At 45.0% G+C, this 18,021-nt stretch overlaps 1 protein-coding gene across 1 annotated transcript in view; it reads left to right on the forward strand.

Annotated features, from left to right (window-relative positions):
- Positions 1 to 265: 265 nt before the first annotated feature.
- Positions 266 to 18,021, forward strand: part of URB1 (URB1 ribosome biogenesis 1 homolog (S. cerevisiae)) — a 77,916-nt gene continuing 60,160 nt past the window's right edge. Inside the window, exons 1-8 of the mRNA XM_012657406.1 lie at positions 266 to 473; positions 5,489 to 5,628; positions 6,353 to 6,504; positions 7,464 to 7,596; positions 12,182 to 12,278; positions 14,329 to 14,414; positions 16,038 to 16,163; positions 17,002 to 17,126. Coding sequence (XP_012512860.1) covers positions 341 to 473; positions 5,489 to 5,628; positions 6,353 to 6,504; positions 7,464 to 7,596; positions 12,182 to 12,278; positions 14,329 to 14,414; positions 16,038 to 16,163; positions 17,002 to 17,126 — 992 coding nt within the window. The 5' untranslated portion in view covers positions 266 to 340. The remainder of the gene's footprint in view (positions 474 to 5,488; positions 5,629 to 6,352; positions 6,505 to 7,463; positions 7,597 to 12,181; positions 12,279 to 14,328; positions 14,415 to 16,037; positions 16,164 to 17,001; positions 17,127 to 18,021) is intronic.

An 18,021-nucleotide genomic window follows, 5' to 3' on the forward strand; every position in this document is an offset into this window, starting at 1 on the left:
GGGCCTCAAGCCGCGGCATTCCGGGCAGCGGGTCGTGGAGTGTCCGCTCGTCCTAACAGTGAGAGAGCCAACAGGGACCGCAGACGCACGGCGTTACCGGGCACTCCTGCTTCCCACCATCCCGCCCCTTTCTTAGGCCCCGCCCCTCCCGTCCGTCTCGGCCCCCCGTTGGGACCGCCCCTTCCGCTGGCCTCAGCTCCCGAGGCCCCGCCTCTTCCGCCAGTCCACGCTCCTTTCTTCCCTGCACGTGAACTGGAGACGCGTGTCGTTTGTCTGTGTGCCTCTTTTTGCCAGGTACCCGCAAGTGTGTGATTTCCGTCGCGCCCCCACCCTCTCGGCCATGGGGGTCCCCAAGAGGAAGGCCCGGGGCGGCCAGGCTTCCTCCGCGGGCGCAGCCAAGCGGGCCCGCAAGGAAGAGCTCACGGGCGTGCGGTTCAAGGCTCAGCTGAGGGACCCGCAGGACACCGGGCCAGGTGAGTGCGAGGCGGCAGGCCAAGGCAGGGAGCACCTGCTTGCGAGGTGGCCTCCCGGCCTGGGTCTGCCGGGGGGCCTCCTGTGTGCCAGCACAACCTCTCCTTTTTGCAGCTTTTGGGTCACCTAGGGTCAGTACCAAGCCTCCAGTTTTGCAGTAAACTGGGGCCTTGGTGACTAGCGTCCAGGGCCCCGGGCCTTCCGGGGCAGCTGCAGAACTACGTGCAGCACTTCCTTGCCCTGAGCTGTCAGCGACAGCAGGAGGGCCCCGACATGCTTGGTTGTGACAGTTTCATGGGGCTCCACATGACCCTTGTGTGGGCAGCGGCCCTCAGCAAGCTCTAAAACCTCCTTATTGCAGTTGTCAGGCAAGTAAATGAAGCGTCGCACTCAGTCACACAACAAATGTTTATTGAGTCCTTATTGAGTCAGCTCAGGGCAGTTCAGCGAGACAGTTTGCTACTCCTTGGGCTGTGAGCACCATTTTCAATAACATGTAACAAGCTACCGGAAGCCACCACAACTACTTGTCAGTTGACCAAGATGGGACCAGTGACTGAGATGAAGCAGATTCTGTAATTGAATTTCACTTCTTATAAAGTGTGACGACCCCCCCCCCTTCACAACTACTCATAATCCTTTGGAAAGTAACACAATTTGGGAAAAACACAGTTGAACATGTTGCCATATGCAAACATTCTGCTAAAATAAAACAGTGAAAGTGTTTCTCCCAGGTTACAGGAATAAATTAATGGCCAGAATATCTTCAGTTTCCAATTTTTCTACAGATTTTGTTTTTAAACTTCTGATACCTGTACCTGCTAGTCAGTGTTAGGAAGATGATACCTACTTTAGCACAGAATTTATACATTTCCCCTAGTAGGTACTAGGGGCTGTTATTTGCTAGGGGACAGATAAAATGGTGAATAAAAATCTGACACTGGCCTTGCCAATGTGGGGCTTATAGACAGTCAAGTGGGGAACGCAGATATCAATCGATAAAATCACATGCATACAATTTCAAGTGCTCCAAAGGAGTGGTACAAGGTGTCTGAGGGTGCCTAACAGGCCTTGGATCTAACATGAGAGATCAAAGAAGGCTCCCTTGAGGAACTGGCTTTTCAAAAGCGTGGCATAGGGACAAAGGACAGGAACAAGAACCTTTCTGGCAGAAGAGAGAGCGTGTTTAATTATTGAAAAGATGTAGTATCCGTATTTCATGGTCTTGCAGAGAGCACTATGACATTCAGGTGCTATATCATTTCGACAGGTGGCAGAAGGAAACCTGAGTTGACAGGCGATGGCTGTAGGTGAAGTAGTTGAAAGATGGGGCAAAGCTGAAGTCAGTGGGTGAAAGTGTGAATCCTTTGTGTGAGGTTGTGTTGGATTTGTGTTTGAATCTGGTCTCTGTCTTGGATTCTCTCCCTTTTGGTATGTTCTTATAACTTCCTCTGATAGGATCACTGGAAGATCAGGGAGTGGAATTGATGGATGTTTAGGGGATTTTGTTTTCAAGGCATGAGGGAAGGTTTCTGGTTATGCCGCCTACATGTAGTAGAGGAATCAGAGCTGCAGGGTTAGACTGGTGGAGACCCAGAGGCCGCTCAGGAGTGGATCAATGTCAGCTTTAGGGAGGTTACCAGATCAAGAAGGTTCTGTTTCAAGCCAGTGCCTTTGAAAGTTTTTGCCTATGACTTCTCTGGTGATAGAGAAAAGGCCGTATTGTAAATATGAGTACACTAGAGGTTAAACTCTTGATCTCCCTATCTGCACATTGCTTCTGAGTTCCCGACTGGAGTGTGCGATAATTCCAGTCACCTGCATGTTCCTGCCAGAAACCTCCTTCTGCCTCAGTCCATCCCCTGGCCTTGGTGGGTCTCCTCCTGAGTATTTCTGGAGCCTCTCTGCTTCCCTCTCATCTTCGTCATTTTCTAGTCCTAGCAGGAGCTACCTAGAGTTGGTCTCTTTTTTACTCTTGCCTCCCTACAGCCCATGCTACACACAGCAGGCAGATGATCTTTTAAAATGTCAAATCCAATCATTTCACTCCTATCACGACACTGTTCGGTGGTGTCCTGCTACCCTTAGGATGAAATCCAAAGTCATCTCTTCATCCTGCCTACTTGTCTTCATCTCAGGCTGCCCTCTCCACTTACTCCCTTACCCTCCCCAACCACTGTCTCACCGCCCCACCTGCCCGCCCCTGCCATTCTCACCATTCTCATGTTTGGCATTATTCCCTCAAAGAATACCTTCCCAACCTTCTAACTAAATCATGTTCCCAGTTTAGCTTCTCATTACAGCCGTAACTTTTGCTGTATGGCACTTACTACAGTTTATAATATGTGTCGATTTAAGTGATTGTGGTAGGTGCTTAATAAATATTTATGAAATGTACATTGGTCTCTACCATTAGAGCGCGAGCACCATGTGGGTAGGGGCCATTTTCAGTTTGTTCACCAGCATGTCTGGGCACCAGCGGTGCCTGGTCCACGTGGTAGGTGCTCAGTAAATGGCGAATGGAAGGATGAACACACAGAGAGATGGCAAATGCAATAGACCAGCAGTTCCCACCCTCTTAACACCCTAGACTGCTGGGAGTTAATGTGCTGGAGTTTAGCAAACGGTTCCTTTAAAAAAGAGTAAGTGTTAGCACTGCTCTTCCTGCATTAGTAGGCTTTGCTGTCACTTGCATTCTGTGTTTTTCTGAGGGAGACAGTAGGTATTGTGAGTGGCTCCGGGGTGCCTGTAAGGCTTGCACTCTTGTGACTCACAGCCACCTCAGCCGGAACACCCACGACCCCTACTCATAATCACCACTAGACTATGCTTCAGACGGGCAGCGATGGAGTCTGGCCCCAGTGCCCAGAGCAGTGCCTGCCCACCCAGCAAAGGCGCTCGGTAGCTGTTGAAGAAATGAGGGTGGTCACTGCAAAAAATGTTGCAGCATAAAACGGGATCTGAAAACACATCGTGAGGCTGGCAGACGCTGAATGTGACCAGATGTCCAAGGCTGCTGCTGTGGACCACTGGGGGCTTTTTATTTTTTGAGGGTTTACCTGGCCCTAAGTGTGATGCTAGATGCTTTACATGTAAATTAGCCCTTTTACACTTCATACAAACCCTGTCATGTAGTCCTGTTCTCGCTTTACCAGAGGTACCCAGAACTAAGAGTTTAGTGGCTTACTCAGTATCATGCAGCTAGTAAAGGGCCAAGCTGGGATGCATGCCCAAGCCTTTGGCTCCAGTTTACTTTCTTACCTGGTATGTTCTTAGTGTAAGGTCCAGGTTGTGAGTCCCAGGGTGGATGTTGCTTAGTAGCACTGTGAGCGCATCGGGGTGCTAATCAGAGACACAGAGTTGCTGTCTGGAAAGAAAGATGTGTTGTTGGTCTGCTCTGCCCAGCTGGTGGCCCCACCTGCAGTACCAAGTCCTATTCTGGGCCTCGTGCTTCCAGGGGACATCGAGATTGATCTGAACACAAAAGGATCTCAAAACTCTAACCTCCGGAGAGAGGTTGAAGGAAGCATTTGGCTTTCAGAGCTGCCGACTGACTCCGGGATGGTAGCTAGTGTGGGAAAGACGGAACCCATTACCTATGGCCCCAGAGGAGGCAGAGGAAGAGTCTCTTGGGGACACGGGGGCACTTTTCAAAAGCAGAGCACCCTACCTTGGTGTTTATATGAAGACTGCGTACTGAATTTCGTAAAAGCTGTTGGTATTTTGCATTTTACTCATTGGTAATGAGTAAGAGTGTTTTAATGGAAATACTTACTCCCTTCCTTTGTTTCCTATTAAGATAGGTCCTCCCCATCCCTTAGAAAAAATGAAGGCCCTAATAAGGTGTGCCACCGTTAGCCTGTGTTTTGAGAAGTATGAACCAAAGAGAGGCAAAGCGTTGAAACAGAGAGAGGCAGTTTTCTAGAGCTCAGATTCTGAAAGGAGAGTTCCGTGGGCAGCGAGCACACAGGCGGCTCCCCATTGGTGCGGTGGGGGCTGCGGGGGTTCAGATATTAGCTGGGGGGGTATATTAATGAGAGGAAGTGTAATGGAATCTTCAAGCTGTTGGCAGGGCAGATTTTGGGGGCAGTAACTTCTGGGGTGGCCTGTGGGGATACGAACCTGTAGGGTCTACCCCTTAGGACTTTTGAAGAGCACCACCGTCAGCTGAAGTTCCTGGTGTGCTGACTGTGGGCCCAGCGCTGCGTGGACATTCCATACCCATCTCACTTACAGGTGTCACTTTTGTGGCGTGTGCAGGAATTGTCCAGCTTTAGAAGGGAGAACCTGGGCCAGACTGCCTGGGTTTAAGTCCTGGCTCTGCCATTTACTAGCTGTGTACCTTGGACAAGGGCCTCAGTTTTCTCATCTGTACAATGGGAAATGTTTCATTACCATGTTATCATTTTTATTGTTATATCCAGTCAATGGATGAGGGAATGAGAGCTAAGAGGGGGTCTTGGTAATATTTCATTACCGTGTTATTATTTTTATTGTTATATCCATTCAGTGGATGAGGGAGTGAAAGCTAAGAGGGAGTCCAGGTGAGTCATTTTAGTTTGTTTTATTCCTGCACTGCCTTCATCATTTGCAAGTATTTTTATAATGTCCATATGGATTAGTCCGCAAGGGCTGCCATAACAAAATACCATATACTGGGTTCCTTAAACAACAGACATTTACTTTCTTTTAGTTCTGGAAGCCACAAGTCCAAGATCAAGGTGCCAGCGTAGTTGGATCCTGGTGAGGGCACTCTTCCTAGCTTGCAGACAGGCTACCTCTTTCCATGTCCACATGCAGAGTGAGAGCTCGCTAGTATGTCTTCCTCTTATAAGGACACCAGTTGTATTGGACTAGAGTCTTACAACTGTTTGGGGGAAACAGTTAAGTCTATAGCATTCACAGTAGCTTCTGTGCTATGTATTTAGGTTGGGGAGGGTCACAGAACAGAAAGCAGGTCGTGATTATTTCTAAGGAGAGTGACCTTGTTGATGTTTGAACATAATTCTTATTTCAGCCCTGGAAGCATTTGTCTCTGCTGCCAAGAAGCTACCACGAGAAGACATGTACGATGTTGTGGAAGGTTATATAAAGATTTCTGTTGAGTGTGCTGAAATTTTCCAGCTCCTGAGTGGAGAGAAGCGGCCTGAAAGTGAAGTATGTTGTTCCTTACTGGCTTGGGGAAGAGGAGGAAAGTTAATGCTACTCTTGTGTTAAGCTTGATGAAGACAAATGTGATACAAATATCTAAGACATTATCAGCTTTTTACAGAAAATTTTACTTTGCGTAATAGGAATATATTCATTTTTGCCTCCATGACCTTTGAAAGTGTTTTACTGGAAACCACCAACTTGTTATTATCCGTAAAGAAGGATGATAGATACTTAATCAAAATACACTTGGTTTCATATGGTTTGTTTAAACAAAAAAAAGATAAAAACTTTGTGTCACAGACTCAGAACACATACTGCATTAATTGTTGTCTTTTGGTTCCAAAGAGGTTAAAAATTTGGGGTATTTATGAACCGGTTGAAATCTCAGGGTTCTTGGTGTAAGGCCGTAGACCTGAGTATCCCCAAAGCAGTGAGGCCCAGTCCTTAAGAGAATTTTCTCCTTTGTTTCATTTTGTGGAGTTGTAAGTAAGCTGTTCTCTGTCTCGCTAGACTGTGGGAGCAAGGCTAAGTCCAGAGCCTGAGTCCTGGCAGGTCAGCCTGCCAAGCTGTCACCCCCCGCCTTTGTCACCTCTTGCTCAGGATCTGGATAGGCTTAATACCGCACGTTGAAGGTTTTAAGTCTGTAAGTAACTATGGCTAAGTGAAGCGGAGCATAGGAGGGAAAGAATTGAGATGATGTCTAAGCATTTCAATTCCGGCTTTGCAGATGCTATTAATATTTCAAGTTTTCGAGGCCATATTGTTGAGGACAGCAAGTGATCTTTCACATTTTCATGTGGTGGGAACCAACATTGTGAAAAAGCTGATGAACAACCACATGAAGCTCATCTGCGAGGCCCTGTATGCCTCGGGGTACAGGTGAGTTGCCTGCCTTCGTGTGGCAAAGGACTAGCCTTTGGGTTTGTCTGCTTGGCTCTCCTCTAGGGAGTGTGACCTCTACCTCTGCTTGCAGAGGAGCGCTGAGCTGCTTCCGAGGCTGTCAAGACTATGTCTCTGCTTCTCCTTCCTCTGTGGACCAGCCCCTGCTATCCCTGACTGCCCTCCTACCTCTTGTCCCTCTCTCTCTGTCCCGGGAACGCCCCAGACACGCTTTTCCAGTGCTGGTTCCTTCTACCTCGGTGGCAGAGAGACAGCGCAGATAGTCTTGGCTGTTTCTCCGCCCTCAGGCCTTTGCAGAAGTGTCACCCAGCAGGGCTTCTTTTGGCCATCCCGTGTCCTATAGCATTCCCATTGTCCTTTTCTGTCCCTTGAGCCAGCTTTATTTTTCTCCATAGAGACAAATAACTATTTATACAACTGTGTGGTTCACACGATATTCTGTAAATATCTGCTGAGCATCTCCCTCCACTAGAATGCAAGGTGCATGCAGGCAGGGGCCCTGCCTGTGTTATCGAATGCCGCTTTCCCAGCACCTAGAACAGGGCCTTGTGTGTAGCAGAGCTGGGTAACTGCAGAACAGAAAGGCAGCCAAGAGCTCTCTTGGAGACGCCTTTGTGAAGAAGTCTTGCTCTGTGTCCCACAAACACAGGGACTAAGGTGTGGTCTCAGTCACATGATGGTTTACCCGAGAGAAATTTCCATCTCATTTGGATCTTGGTCCTACTCAGCCTTAATTTTTAGTTTTTGTTTTTTTTTTTTTTGAAGTTTTTGTTAAGCGCTTTTTTTTTTTTTTTTTTTAAAACATGTCATCTTCCTTTTTCTGGTTTGGGGGTAGCAAATTATACAACCACATGTGCAGTTGGCTTTGTGGTGAAGTGGCTCTGTGCTTCTGCCATCCTTGACTGTCTGTTTTCCTCATTGTCCCTGTCCCCGTGCAGGTTGGCACGAGCCTGCCTGAACCTGATGGCCGCCATGGTGACCCAGGGTCCCGAAGCTGCCAGGGATGTCTGCAGCCATTTTGATTTGAATAAAAAGACATTGTATGCCCTGGCGACCAAGAGGGATTCAAAGGTGAGGAAGCCTGAGTGTCTCATGCCTCCTACATGTCTCTCTGCCCTCAGTTCCCACACAGACGAAGTGAGAGGCAGCTGTGGAGAGGGGGTTGCCGTGGCAGCCACGGTGTCTGTCTGTGAGGAGGGCAGGCCTCAATCCTGCCTGGTGATGGGGCCTGGTAGAGCTTGAACAATGGGGACATCTGAGGAAGTTTCTGGTGTACGTGTGGGGCGGCGATCAGTGGCACGGTGCCTTCCTGGCTGTGAGGATGACTTAGTTTGTGAGCGTCTTTTCTGCTGAGTAAGCGAAGTAACCTCCATGTGCTTCCTGGCCATGAAGCTTACAGTGGGTCCCAGCCCTCTGTTCTTGTTCTGACCACTTTGGGAAAAAACCCTTGGAACTCTAAGCCAGTGACGTCCTCAAAGAAGACTTTCATGGCTCATTATTTAATAAGCGACTTGTGCCTCCTAATTATAACCTTATAATGGGTAGAGGCTGGATTGTGTCACAGAGAATGGGAGTGTGGATGGGTGATTTTCAGCAGCGATGTGAAAGACAGATTCTGTGATGGTTCTGGAAGTTTCACTTGGGTTGGAAAGGTTCTTGGGGAGAGAGCACAGTTTGAGGACTCATCAGCTTGAGAGAGGGCATCCTCCCATCGCATGTGCCAGCTGCAGGTTGTCAAAGGCCTCTTCCCACTTGCCGGATCGGCTTCCCTGCTGGCGCTTGGCGCTGTCAACAGTCCCAGCCATCATCTCACCCCCTCTCGTGAGCATAAAGAACAAGTGGACAGTTATCAGCCCACATTAGAATGATTCACCTCTCGGGGACCATATGCTGCCTTGTTCTCTCACTATTCCTGGGAATTAAGAGTTTCTACATTGCCAGGAAATAGGCCGAAGAGTTAATAAAAACACCAAGTAACTGTTGTGGCTCTGTGAGATTGGCCTGGTGTTGACGGTTTTGCTGGACTTTCAAATAAGGTGTTTTCCAAAGAAAAAAATTCCAGTTCTTAGTGTCTCTTAGATTCTATGTGTTATTAAGATGTCAACAGATTCCATTCAGTGAGTAATGGCTGCTGACATTTAAGTGCATTTCTCATAAAAAGAATGTGTGTGCTATTTGCACACTAGGGCAAATATCATGGCTCTTTGGTCTTACCTGGCAGTAAGCCTGGCAGTAAGCCTGGCAGTAATTGCATCAAATACCCTCCCCCTACCCACCCCACGGCTGTCTGTTTTGACTTCAGCCCTCCCAGCCTTCTAAGTAAGAAAGGCTTAAGTACGCAGGCCACCCACCAAGCCCAGACGCCATAGGAAAGCCCACCTAAGGCTTCCCTTCCTGAACCCTGGCCCTGCGCACAAGCTCTTTTATCTCAGGTATCAGTGCAGGTTATTTGACCTCTCTAGGATCTGCAAGATGGGCGTTATTGTCAAGTTGAAAATGTTTTTACTTTCTTTTGTATAATCTTCTGTATCAAGTATCTTACATGCTTTGTATGTTGTAGGAAATGGAGTCTTGACATTAAGTTTTTTTTTTTAATATTGGAGATGTCAGGGACATTAAAAAATAAAGAGCACAACACGAGGACCCCACGTACCTGCCATCCAGCATCAGCCTCTGCCCTGCCACCTTCTCAGTTTGTTTGGGGGGGGGGGGTCTATTATGGCAAGTCTCAGGTGTGAATCATGATTCATCATAAATATTTCAGCAGGTACTCTAGCAGAAAAAGACCTTTTGAAGATAAAAAAATCACAGTACCATGATCACACACCTAACACCATCAATAATTTCACAATATCATCTGTTACCTAGTTTGCTCTCGGGTTTTTCCTGACTATCTCAAAAATGTTTTTGCACTTTGTGGTTCAGACCAGACAAAGTCCACATGTTGCATTTGGTTGATTTGTTTCTTAAATCTCTTTGAATCTGAGTTTTTCTTTCGTACTCCACCCTCTGCTTTTTTTTAATGCCATTTAGTTGTTGAAGATGCTGGCAGTGATTTTTTTTTTTTTTTAAATGAGTGCTTTTTAGCATTTTGGAGGGAATTATTAAAGCCTCATGAAGAAAGAGGATATATTCATCCAGCCAAAGAAAGCATTGTTAAAATCCTGTGCCAAAGAGCAGTTTTACCAAATATGTTTTGGTCTATTTTAGACGGTGTTTTGTAGAACGAGCCCTGAAGAGTTCAGGACGTTTTCTTCCTGGGATAATATCCCTGTGAGGTCACAGGGTAGGAATGAGGAGCAGGCACGTGGCCCTCTTGCAGTGGGAGTGGGTTGTCTTCGATAGAGTGTGCTGGAGGTGGGGGGCAGAGGCCCTGGCAGCTGAGCAGGAGCCACGGCAGTGGTGAGCTGGAGCAGGCAGGTGCTGTGTCCTGGGGGTCTCACCTAGTTCCGGCCCAGTGTTAGGAAACTGAAATTTGGGGTTATCTGGGATATACAAGGTGGGAGCCAGAAGGTAATAACTAAATCCCTTTTCATTTAGCAGTTCATTTCTAGAGGGACCCGTGAGAGGATCTAGTCTAACTCTGCTCTCTACAAGCAGGATAGAAAGATCTAGAATGGCAGAAAAACTGGGACCAAGATTCCAAGGCCCTGACTCCCAATACTGTTACTTCAGCAGTAAACCACCCCCCACCAAAAAGTGGAACCTTTCTACTAGCAGGCAAAGGATAAAACCTAATTTAATTTCGCTAGGCAAGTTTTAGCATTTTATCAGCATTCATTTGAAACACAAGGCATATGTAGACCAAGATAACAAATGAACTGCTTGAATGAGGTGACATGTTTATTTGAACTATGAGGCATCTAGATGGCTTGGGATCAGTGGTCACTTAAATCTTCCTGATGACAGGGATAATATCTTAGTCATCTTTGCATCCTCTCTTAGCCCGAGATGACGGCATCTTGAATACAATGGGTGTTTTATAAACATTGAGGTGGCTATTGAAGGCATTGGAGTGTTGCTGGCACTCTAAAGAAGTGTATGTAGCTCATTCCCAATACTGGTTTATCATCATACTCGAATTCCTTGTGAAGAGGCACGCAGATAGGTCCCCCAGAATAGAGAGAATAGTTTAAAGCTCTCAATGTATTTGGAATAAACCCACATTGGTCTAGTAAGGTCTTGCCGAAATGCTGTGTAACATGAACAGAGATAGACTCAATAAATATGAATGTGCAAGGCTGTGATCCAGTTGTTAGCATGGATTAGATGTCCTTCCTTTTCTCCAGAAGAAACATACACCCAACAAAACAAGATGGAATTAATAGATACTTACACAGAGACCTACCTCATGCCAAGTATGACCCTTGCACCCTGAGAAAAAGTGAAATGAAAATGTCATAGGAATTCTGAGAAGAAGAAAGAATTTCTCTAGTCAGATGTAAAGCAGTATGCTTGTATAATTTATTACCCCAACTCTGGTACTTATTTACTTAGTAGCTGTGTGACCTTGAGTGAGTTTTTAAAGCCTCAGTTTTCACATCTGTAAAATGGATGTGGTGTAAGTATCTCTACCTCAGGTTGTTATGAGGAGTTAGTGAGATAATAGATGTGTAGCATTTTGCATGGTGCTTGGCACATAGTAAGTGCTCAATAAACATCACTACCATCGTCATCATCACTATGACTTCTGGCACCACCTCTACTGCTACTACTAAGCGGGCTGGAACTATCTGGAAGACAAAGAATAGTCCTTAATCTTTCCAGGCCTTCAGGGCAATAATTTGTTGTGATATTAACGTATTTCTTGGCAGTGCATTAAGGTACCTTTGGAATAACTGAAGCAGGGAAAAGTTTCTGGTTTAAGCAGTGGAGAATCTAAATATTTATGCTAGTTCTACAACAGCTGATGAGAGACCTGCATGATCACAGCCTTGGCTTCCTTAGATGTAAAACAAGAGATAATGAAACACAGCTTTGATGTAACCATACTGGGAGGCGAAACTGACCAGGTGGCCCTAATGGCTTCCCTGGAAGTGTTGGCTGCTGTTGTGGCGTTGGGCCCTTGCTGAGTGTACCCGCTGCCCTGGGTCATGCCCGATGCACATGGGACAGTGTGGGCTACAGCCCTGGGAAGGCCTCGCAGGGTTCGTAACATCTATGCTTTGGTTTCTGGTATGAGCTAATAACTTACTCACAATATCTAATAAAAACCAGACATGCCCACATCGGTGTCTTATCAAATGCAACACCAGTCTTTCCATTATCTTTGGATTTTCAAAATTGCTGTAGATCATTTTCTTCAGCAAGCAAGAGTAGTGGGTATAGGCAGGCTGAGAATCTTGCTCTATGCCAAAGTGATCCATATTATGGTTGGGGAAGGGGACACAACTATTTTTCACCTGTACTTTTGTATCGAGAAAAGGGCTTGAAAGAGAAGGTAAAGTAGAGAAGATTGAGGGGTAAGAGCAAAGAAAAACCCTTTGCTTTCTGTAAAGAGTGAGCATTGGTTTCAGACTTGCATCCCCCGATGACTGGGGACCAGACTGGGGGCTGGTGACATTGGCACGGAAGTGCATGCGTGCCGACTGCATTCCTGTTTCCTTTGCCTCTGTGTGGAACGTGCACGTGACACGTGGTCTCCTCTGTCCTCCAGGGGGTGCACGATGTTCGGCTGGCCTACATTCAGTTTGCCCTCTCCTTTTTAATCACTGGCGATGACAGCACTATAGTGCAAGTGTTGGAAGTGAAAGGTAGGTGTTCCCCTTTATTTCTTAAGAAAACTCATTTGCGATTGTTTTAAAAAACCCACTGCAAACCGTTTTTTCCAGGTTAGAAAAAAGTTTGCAGCCATTGCAGCTGCTGTGTACACTGGAATGAGTGTGCGTGGGTGGGCGGGGGGTGAAGCTTTTGTCAGTGCTGTTTTGATACCGCTGTCAGAATGAACAGCAGTGTTCCTGTTATGCCATCTATGGTACTGCCGTAACAAAGCATAAACGCACACCTCAGAGCGGCAGGCTCGGGCAAACAAAGGAGGCTTCGTGGCTCTAGAACATGCACAGATTTATTATAGCCCTGGCTACCGGGCTTTCCTTAAGAATTGCATTTTAAATAAAGTTTAATTACTTTGGCGGTTCTGCCCCATGTTGCCAGAACATCAGTCAGAGGCCTTCAGGAAATTCCAGCCTGACTACCTTCTGTGGCTGTCCCCCCAGAGGGAGGCATGGCATCATTTAATCTGTTAGGGCCGCTCATGTTTTGTCAAGAGATTCAGTGAGACAGTAAATGGCAGCACCTAGCTTAGCACATGGCAGTTGCTCAGTAAGATTACCCAGAATCGCACAATCTGGAGACGAGGAGTGGTCCCATGTCCTGGCCAGAACTCTGGGAATTGTTGGAGGAGGAGTAGCAGGGTGCTGTAGTCTAGAGTGGTCGGATCTCCAGCCTTTCTCCCACCTTCCCCAGGGTGGGAGACCTGAGTCCCCTCTAGAGTGACTGCTGGGGCCATTTAAGGGTGGTGTCGGCTTGGTCAGGGGTGTGGGGCTCTTCATCACCGCTGCGGTAGAGCAGCCTGGGAACAGAGATGCATTCTCTTTGCATGATGCAGCAGACAAATTTTTTTTTCCCTGCTTGTTACCGGGAACTAGATTCAGGATGTCTTGCTGCCAGGGCTAGCAGTTTCTTTAAAATTCCCCTGGGTCATCTTAGCCATCTAGCCTTTTATTTAAAGACAATGGAGACCAACCATTTGCACTGTTGAAGAGGGCGAGAATGTATTGCAGTGTGTTTCTGCTGGGAAGTTTGGCTGTATGCATCAAAACTTTTAAGATGCTTACGCATGGGTATGGATTTCTGACAGGCCCGTACACCCTGGGTCTGTCATAGTGCCCCATGCTAGAGCAAACTGGCCCCGAACCATTGCCTGGCCTCTGCCCATAGGCTGCTGGCACTGAAGTGGGTCACACAGTGGAAAAAGATGAGGAAAAAAAGAAAGAAAACCTTTTAAGATGCTTGATCCAGCAATTCCATGTCTATTCATTTATCTTAAGGAAATAATTAAGGATGTGAGTAGAGGTTTTGTTCAATAGGACAGTATGGATACATAAGGTTAACAGTTAACTCAGTGTTAACCTCCGGGTAGTGGGGTTATTACTGATTTTTAGTTTTATCCTTTTGTCTGGCATTTTCTGATTTTTCTTTGTTTAAAAATAAGGAATTTGCTTTTGTAGAAATTATGTGTGCCCATAAGCACATATGGAACAAGTAAAATTATAATTGCTTTGATGCTTCTGCTCACTGTCGCCAGTGCATTAGTGATGACCCAGTGTCAAGCCCTGGTGGCTGTTTCCCTGGGGATCAAAAAGTATGAAGAGAAAGCAAAAAGTAAGCAAACAAACAAATTACCCAAAATTCTACCGCCAACCAGTAAAAAGATGACCAATCACTTTAAACATACCTCTGAGCAAGTCTAAGCAAGAAATTTTATTAGTTTATTATACTGTACATTCTCTTACAAACAGTATTATGTTAATTTTACTTAATGTGAGAAAAGGAAAGTAAAACGGAACTAAGAACTGCTGAACCGCTTTAAAAGTTCTTTCATTGGTTCATTCACCGTTAGGTACTCTTGATTCCTTATGTCACAGAAGGTGGTCGTTCCTACTGTGAATTTGTTTAGTTAAAAAGACAAAACTCAAAAAAAAAGGTGAATGGAGTTGTTTGTTGTACAATTTACACAGTCATGTTCTCTGTTCTCATTTTCAAATACTTTTGAATTTAATGCTTTGAAACTTTTACTTTCAGAGTTTATTCCTTGCATTTTTAGCTCAGGCATAAAGGAAGATAGGATTTCTACTATCAATATTTTGTTATCCACACTGAAAACAAAGGTATGTGCTTGGCGATCATTGTTTCTGTTGTCTGCTTTCTCCTTGTGAATGAAGAAATGCTCTCTAGTGCTTTGCCTGACTCTAGAGCTACAATATCTTATGTAGGTTGTTATAGAGGTTGGGTGGAGGACTATTTCTTAAGCCAAAACTTGTTCTTGGTGATGAGCAAATCCTGGACTAGAAGGTTAAAGAGTAACTGGAGCAGACCCTGATGTTCAGGCAAGGCTGGTGTTCTGTTCAATTGCAGAAAAGCTGTTGATCAACATTTCACAGTAAGCCAGTGTAATAATTGTAAGCTGTAAATTACAAATAATACTTAATTTACACATCTAGCAGAATATTATTTTGTGTCATGTTCCATATTCTGCCTTTTGCAAGCATCTTACAGAAATTTAAAGACTTGCTAAAAGGATCACTTAATACAGAAGCACCTGAAATGATCAGTTAGAAAACCTCTGACCCTTTCAATCTGAAAAGTTGTCAAAAGCTCAGATAAAAATGGCTAACAAACATGAAAAGGCTTTACTTTCATAGTATTTAAAACAGTGATTCTTAACTGGGGGTGATTTTACTCTCCATGGGACATTTGGCAGTGTCTGAAGACATTTTCGATTAGTTGACACAGCTGAGGAGGTGCTACTGGCATCTCGTGGGTAGAGACCAGGGATGCTGCTAAACATCCTACAATGCACAGGACAGTCCCCACCACAGTTATCAATAGAGCCAGGGTCGAGAAACCTTAAAGTAGTGCAAATAGTGACAGACAGGTTTTTTCATCTACAAACATAGCATTGACTTTTGAAAACAATAATATTCAATGCTAGCGAAGTAGCTTTGAATCAGATACTTTCCTGGAGGAAGTGTTACAGCCCCCTTGGAAGATAGCATTTCTGGCAGTATATGTCATAGGTCTTAAGTATGTTCATGGACCCTGACATACGGTTCTGAACTGGGGTGGGAGGGTTTCCTGGGAACCACCTGGGGAATGTATTTGAAATATATACACCTGGGCCTCACCCTCAGAGATTCAGGAGGGGAGGATAGTTTTGGGTGGAGCCGAGAACTTTTGTGCCACAATTCCATTTATAAGAATCCGTGCCAAGTCCATAGTCAGAGCTGCAGTGAAGACTTTGCATAAGGATGCTAATCATGGCAGTATGGAGAATAGGCACAGTTTGGAAACAACCTAATTGTAAATACCAGGGGACTAGTTAAATAAGTTATGGTCCACTCGTAGGATAGAATGGTATTTAGCCCTCCAAAATGATGTTCTAAAGGAATTTTTATTGATGTGGGAAAAGCTCATGCTCTGTAAATAAAAGCAGGCACAAAATCACATATAAATATAATCTCAGGCCAAAAAAAAGACAGTCGATACATACACATGAATATTGTGTGTGTGTGTACGTGGTGGGGGCTGAAAGGAAATACACCAACCTAGTAACTGGATATCCTAGGATGGTTGGGAATTTTTGTGAATTTTTTATGTTTATGTTTATCCCGTTTTTTTGGAACAAATTTTCTACCATTGGCATGCATTATTTTTGTAATGATAAGAAAGCAAACACTATTTAAAAAATATTTTAATTCCTTGAACTTCATTTGTTTTATTACCATGTTTAGGTGGTTCACAATCAAAATATCACAAAAACCCAGAAGGTGCGTTTCTTTACTGGGCAGTTATTGAACCACATAGCATCTCTCTACAGCTGGAATGGGACTGCCGATGTGAACCCAGAAAACGTCAAGGTGCGGTCACTTTGGGGGCTCAGTTGACCTCATCACTGGTGTATGATCCTCAGAGGAAACTGTTACTCCCTTTGGCTGAACAACATCTTAAGTTTTCCTTGCAGTGCTTGCCTGATAGATCTATAGGATTCATCGAGGCTCTCCCTTCCTCCCCTTGCTTTTACCTCTCCTTTTCCTGCCTTCCATTCTTTCACATCCAGCTTTTGGAGTCTTAAGGCTTGTTTGTTTTACTTCACAATCCTGTGTATCTAGGATCCTCACTGCCACATATAATTTATTTTGTAATGGTTAACTCAAGTGCTAAATTAAAACAGTTGCTCTCACATTGACCCAGCGCCAATGTGCATTTTAATTTTCCTCAGGGTGTTTCTACACATGGACTTGGGCAGAGTAGCGAAGGCTCAGACTTCCTGTTAACTTTATAATAATTTACCTCTCAAGAGCCTACTATTTTACTTACTTTTATCTTGGAGACTTGCCCGTGTCCTCTTGCTGTGAACATGTTTTTGTATGCTCTATTACCAGAAAGCCTTAGGGGCTTCATAAAAACACTCCCAAATGTGGAATTTTTTTCAAAAGTACAAGAGAAATTAAGTCATTTTTAAGCTTTTAAAAATACAGGTTTAAACTTGCCCCTCAAGAGTATTCTTTTTTTGGATCAATGTATCTGTTTGGCGGCAGGGGGAGTTTGTTTATTTTTTGGAAAGATACCAAGTACTTAATTTAAAATGTTTTCTAAGTTGTCATTAGGCAGGTGATACTGTCCTGTTTTCACTCTGTAGCTATTACTAAGGTTTATGAGCTTGGGATTTTCATTGACTTTTTTGAAAACCCTCAGGTTTCTGCTGAAGATGCAGGGAAAAGCATGGTGAGGGAGCTCGTTCATAACTTCCTGATGGATCTTTGCTGTTCACTCAAGCATGGAATTAATTTTTATGATGCATCTTTTGGTACCTTCGGCAGGTAAAGTATAACACCCCTGTGAACCCCTGGGTATGTGTTCCTCAGAAGTCATCACATGCATGACTGTCTAGTGGAAAATGGTTAAATAATGAAATTGTAGTAGGTTAGAAGTAGAATTGTGGACATTATCTAACTCATTTTAGGGATGAGCAATTGGAGACTCAGAGATCTTCTAATCATTGTGTGCCCTCAGGGGCAGAGGTCTCAGGGTAGCCGTTTATTTAGACATATAGATAATGGGATATTTCACCCAGGGAGGTGTCCATGTGTTTACCTAAAGACTGCGGTATCAACTGGATCTAAGAGAAAGTCTGTTACTTGGCCTTAGAGAGGGTTGGTCCTGACATGGGCCTTGTGGCAGTCCTGAGGTGGGTACCATGTTATCCTGATTTTGCAGAGGAGGAAAATGGTCACGGAGAGGTCAAGACTTACCCTGGTAAGTGGCATAGCTTGCGTTGAACCCAGGGAATCCAGCTCCCAAACTAGTACTCATAGTTAAACAGTCCTCCTCAGTGACAGGCTGCAAGTGAGTTAGGATTTCAAAATTGTGTTTTGACATTTTGTTTCATGCTTCACAATTATGATAACATTTCATCAGTTAGGAAACAAAGTCCAGATCTAATGGTATTGATTATATTCTTTGCAACTTTCTCTTTGTGGTTGTATAACCATAATACAGTTTTGTTAGTCTGCTTTACATTGCTATAAAGGAATACCTGAGACCAGGTAATTTATAAAGAAAAGAGGTTTATTTGGCTCATGGTTCTGCAGACTGTACAAGGAGCATGGCGCCTTCATCTGCTTCTGGTGAGGGCTTCAGGGAGCTTCCATTCAGGGTGGAAGGCGAAGGGTACCAGACGTGTCACATGGCGAGAGAGGGAGCAAGACAGATGGG

The sequence above is a fragment of the Propithecus coquereli genome, unplaced genomic scaffold (genome assembly GCF_000956105.1).
Source record: "Propithecus coquereli isolate 6110/MARCELLA unplaced genomic scaffold, Pcoq_1.0 Scaffold54, whole genome shotgun sequence".
NCBI classification, from domain to species: domain Eukaryota; kingdom Metazoa; phylum Chordata; class Mammalia; order Primates; family Indriidae; genus Propithecus; species Propithecus coquereli.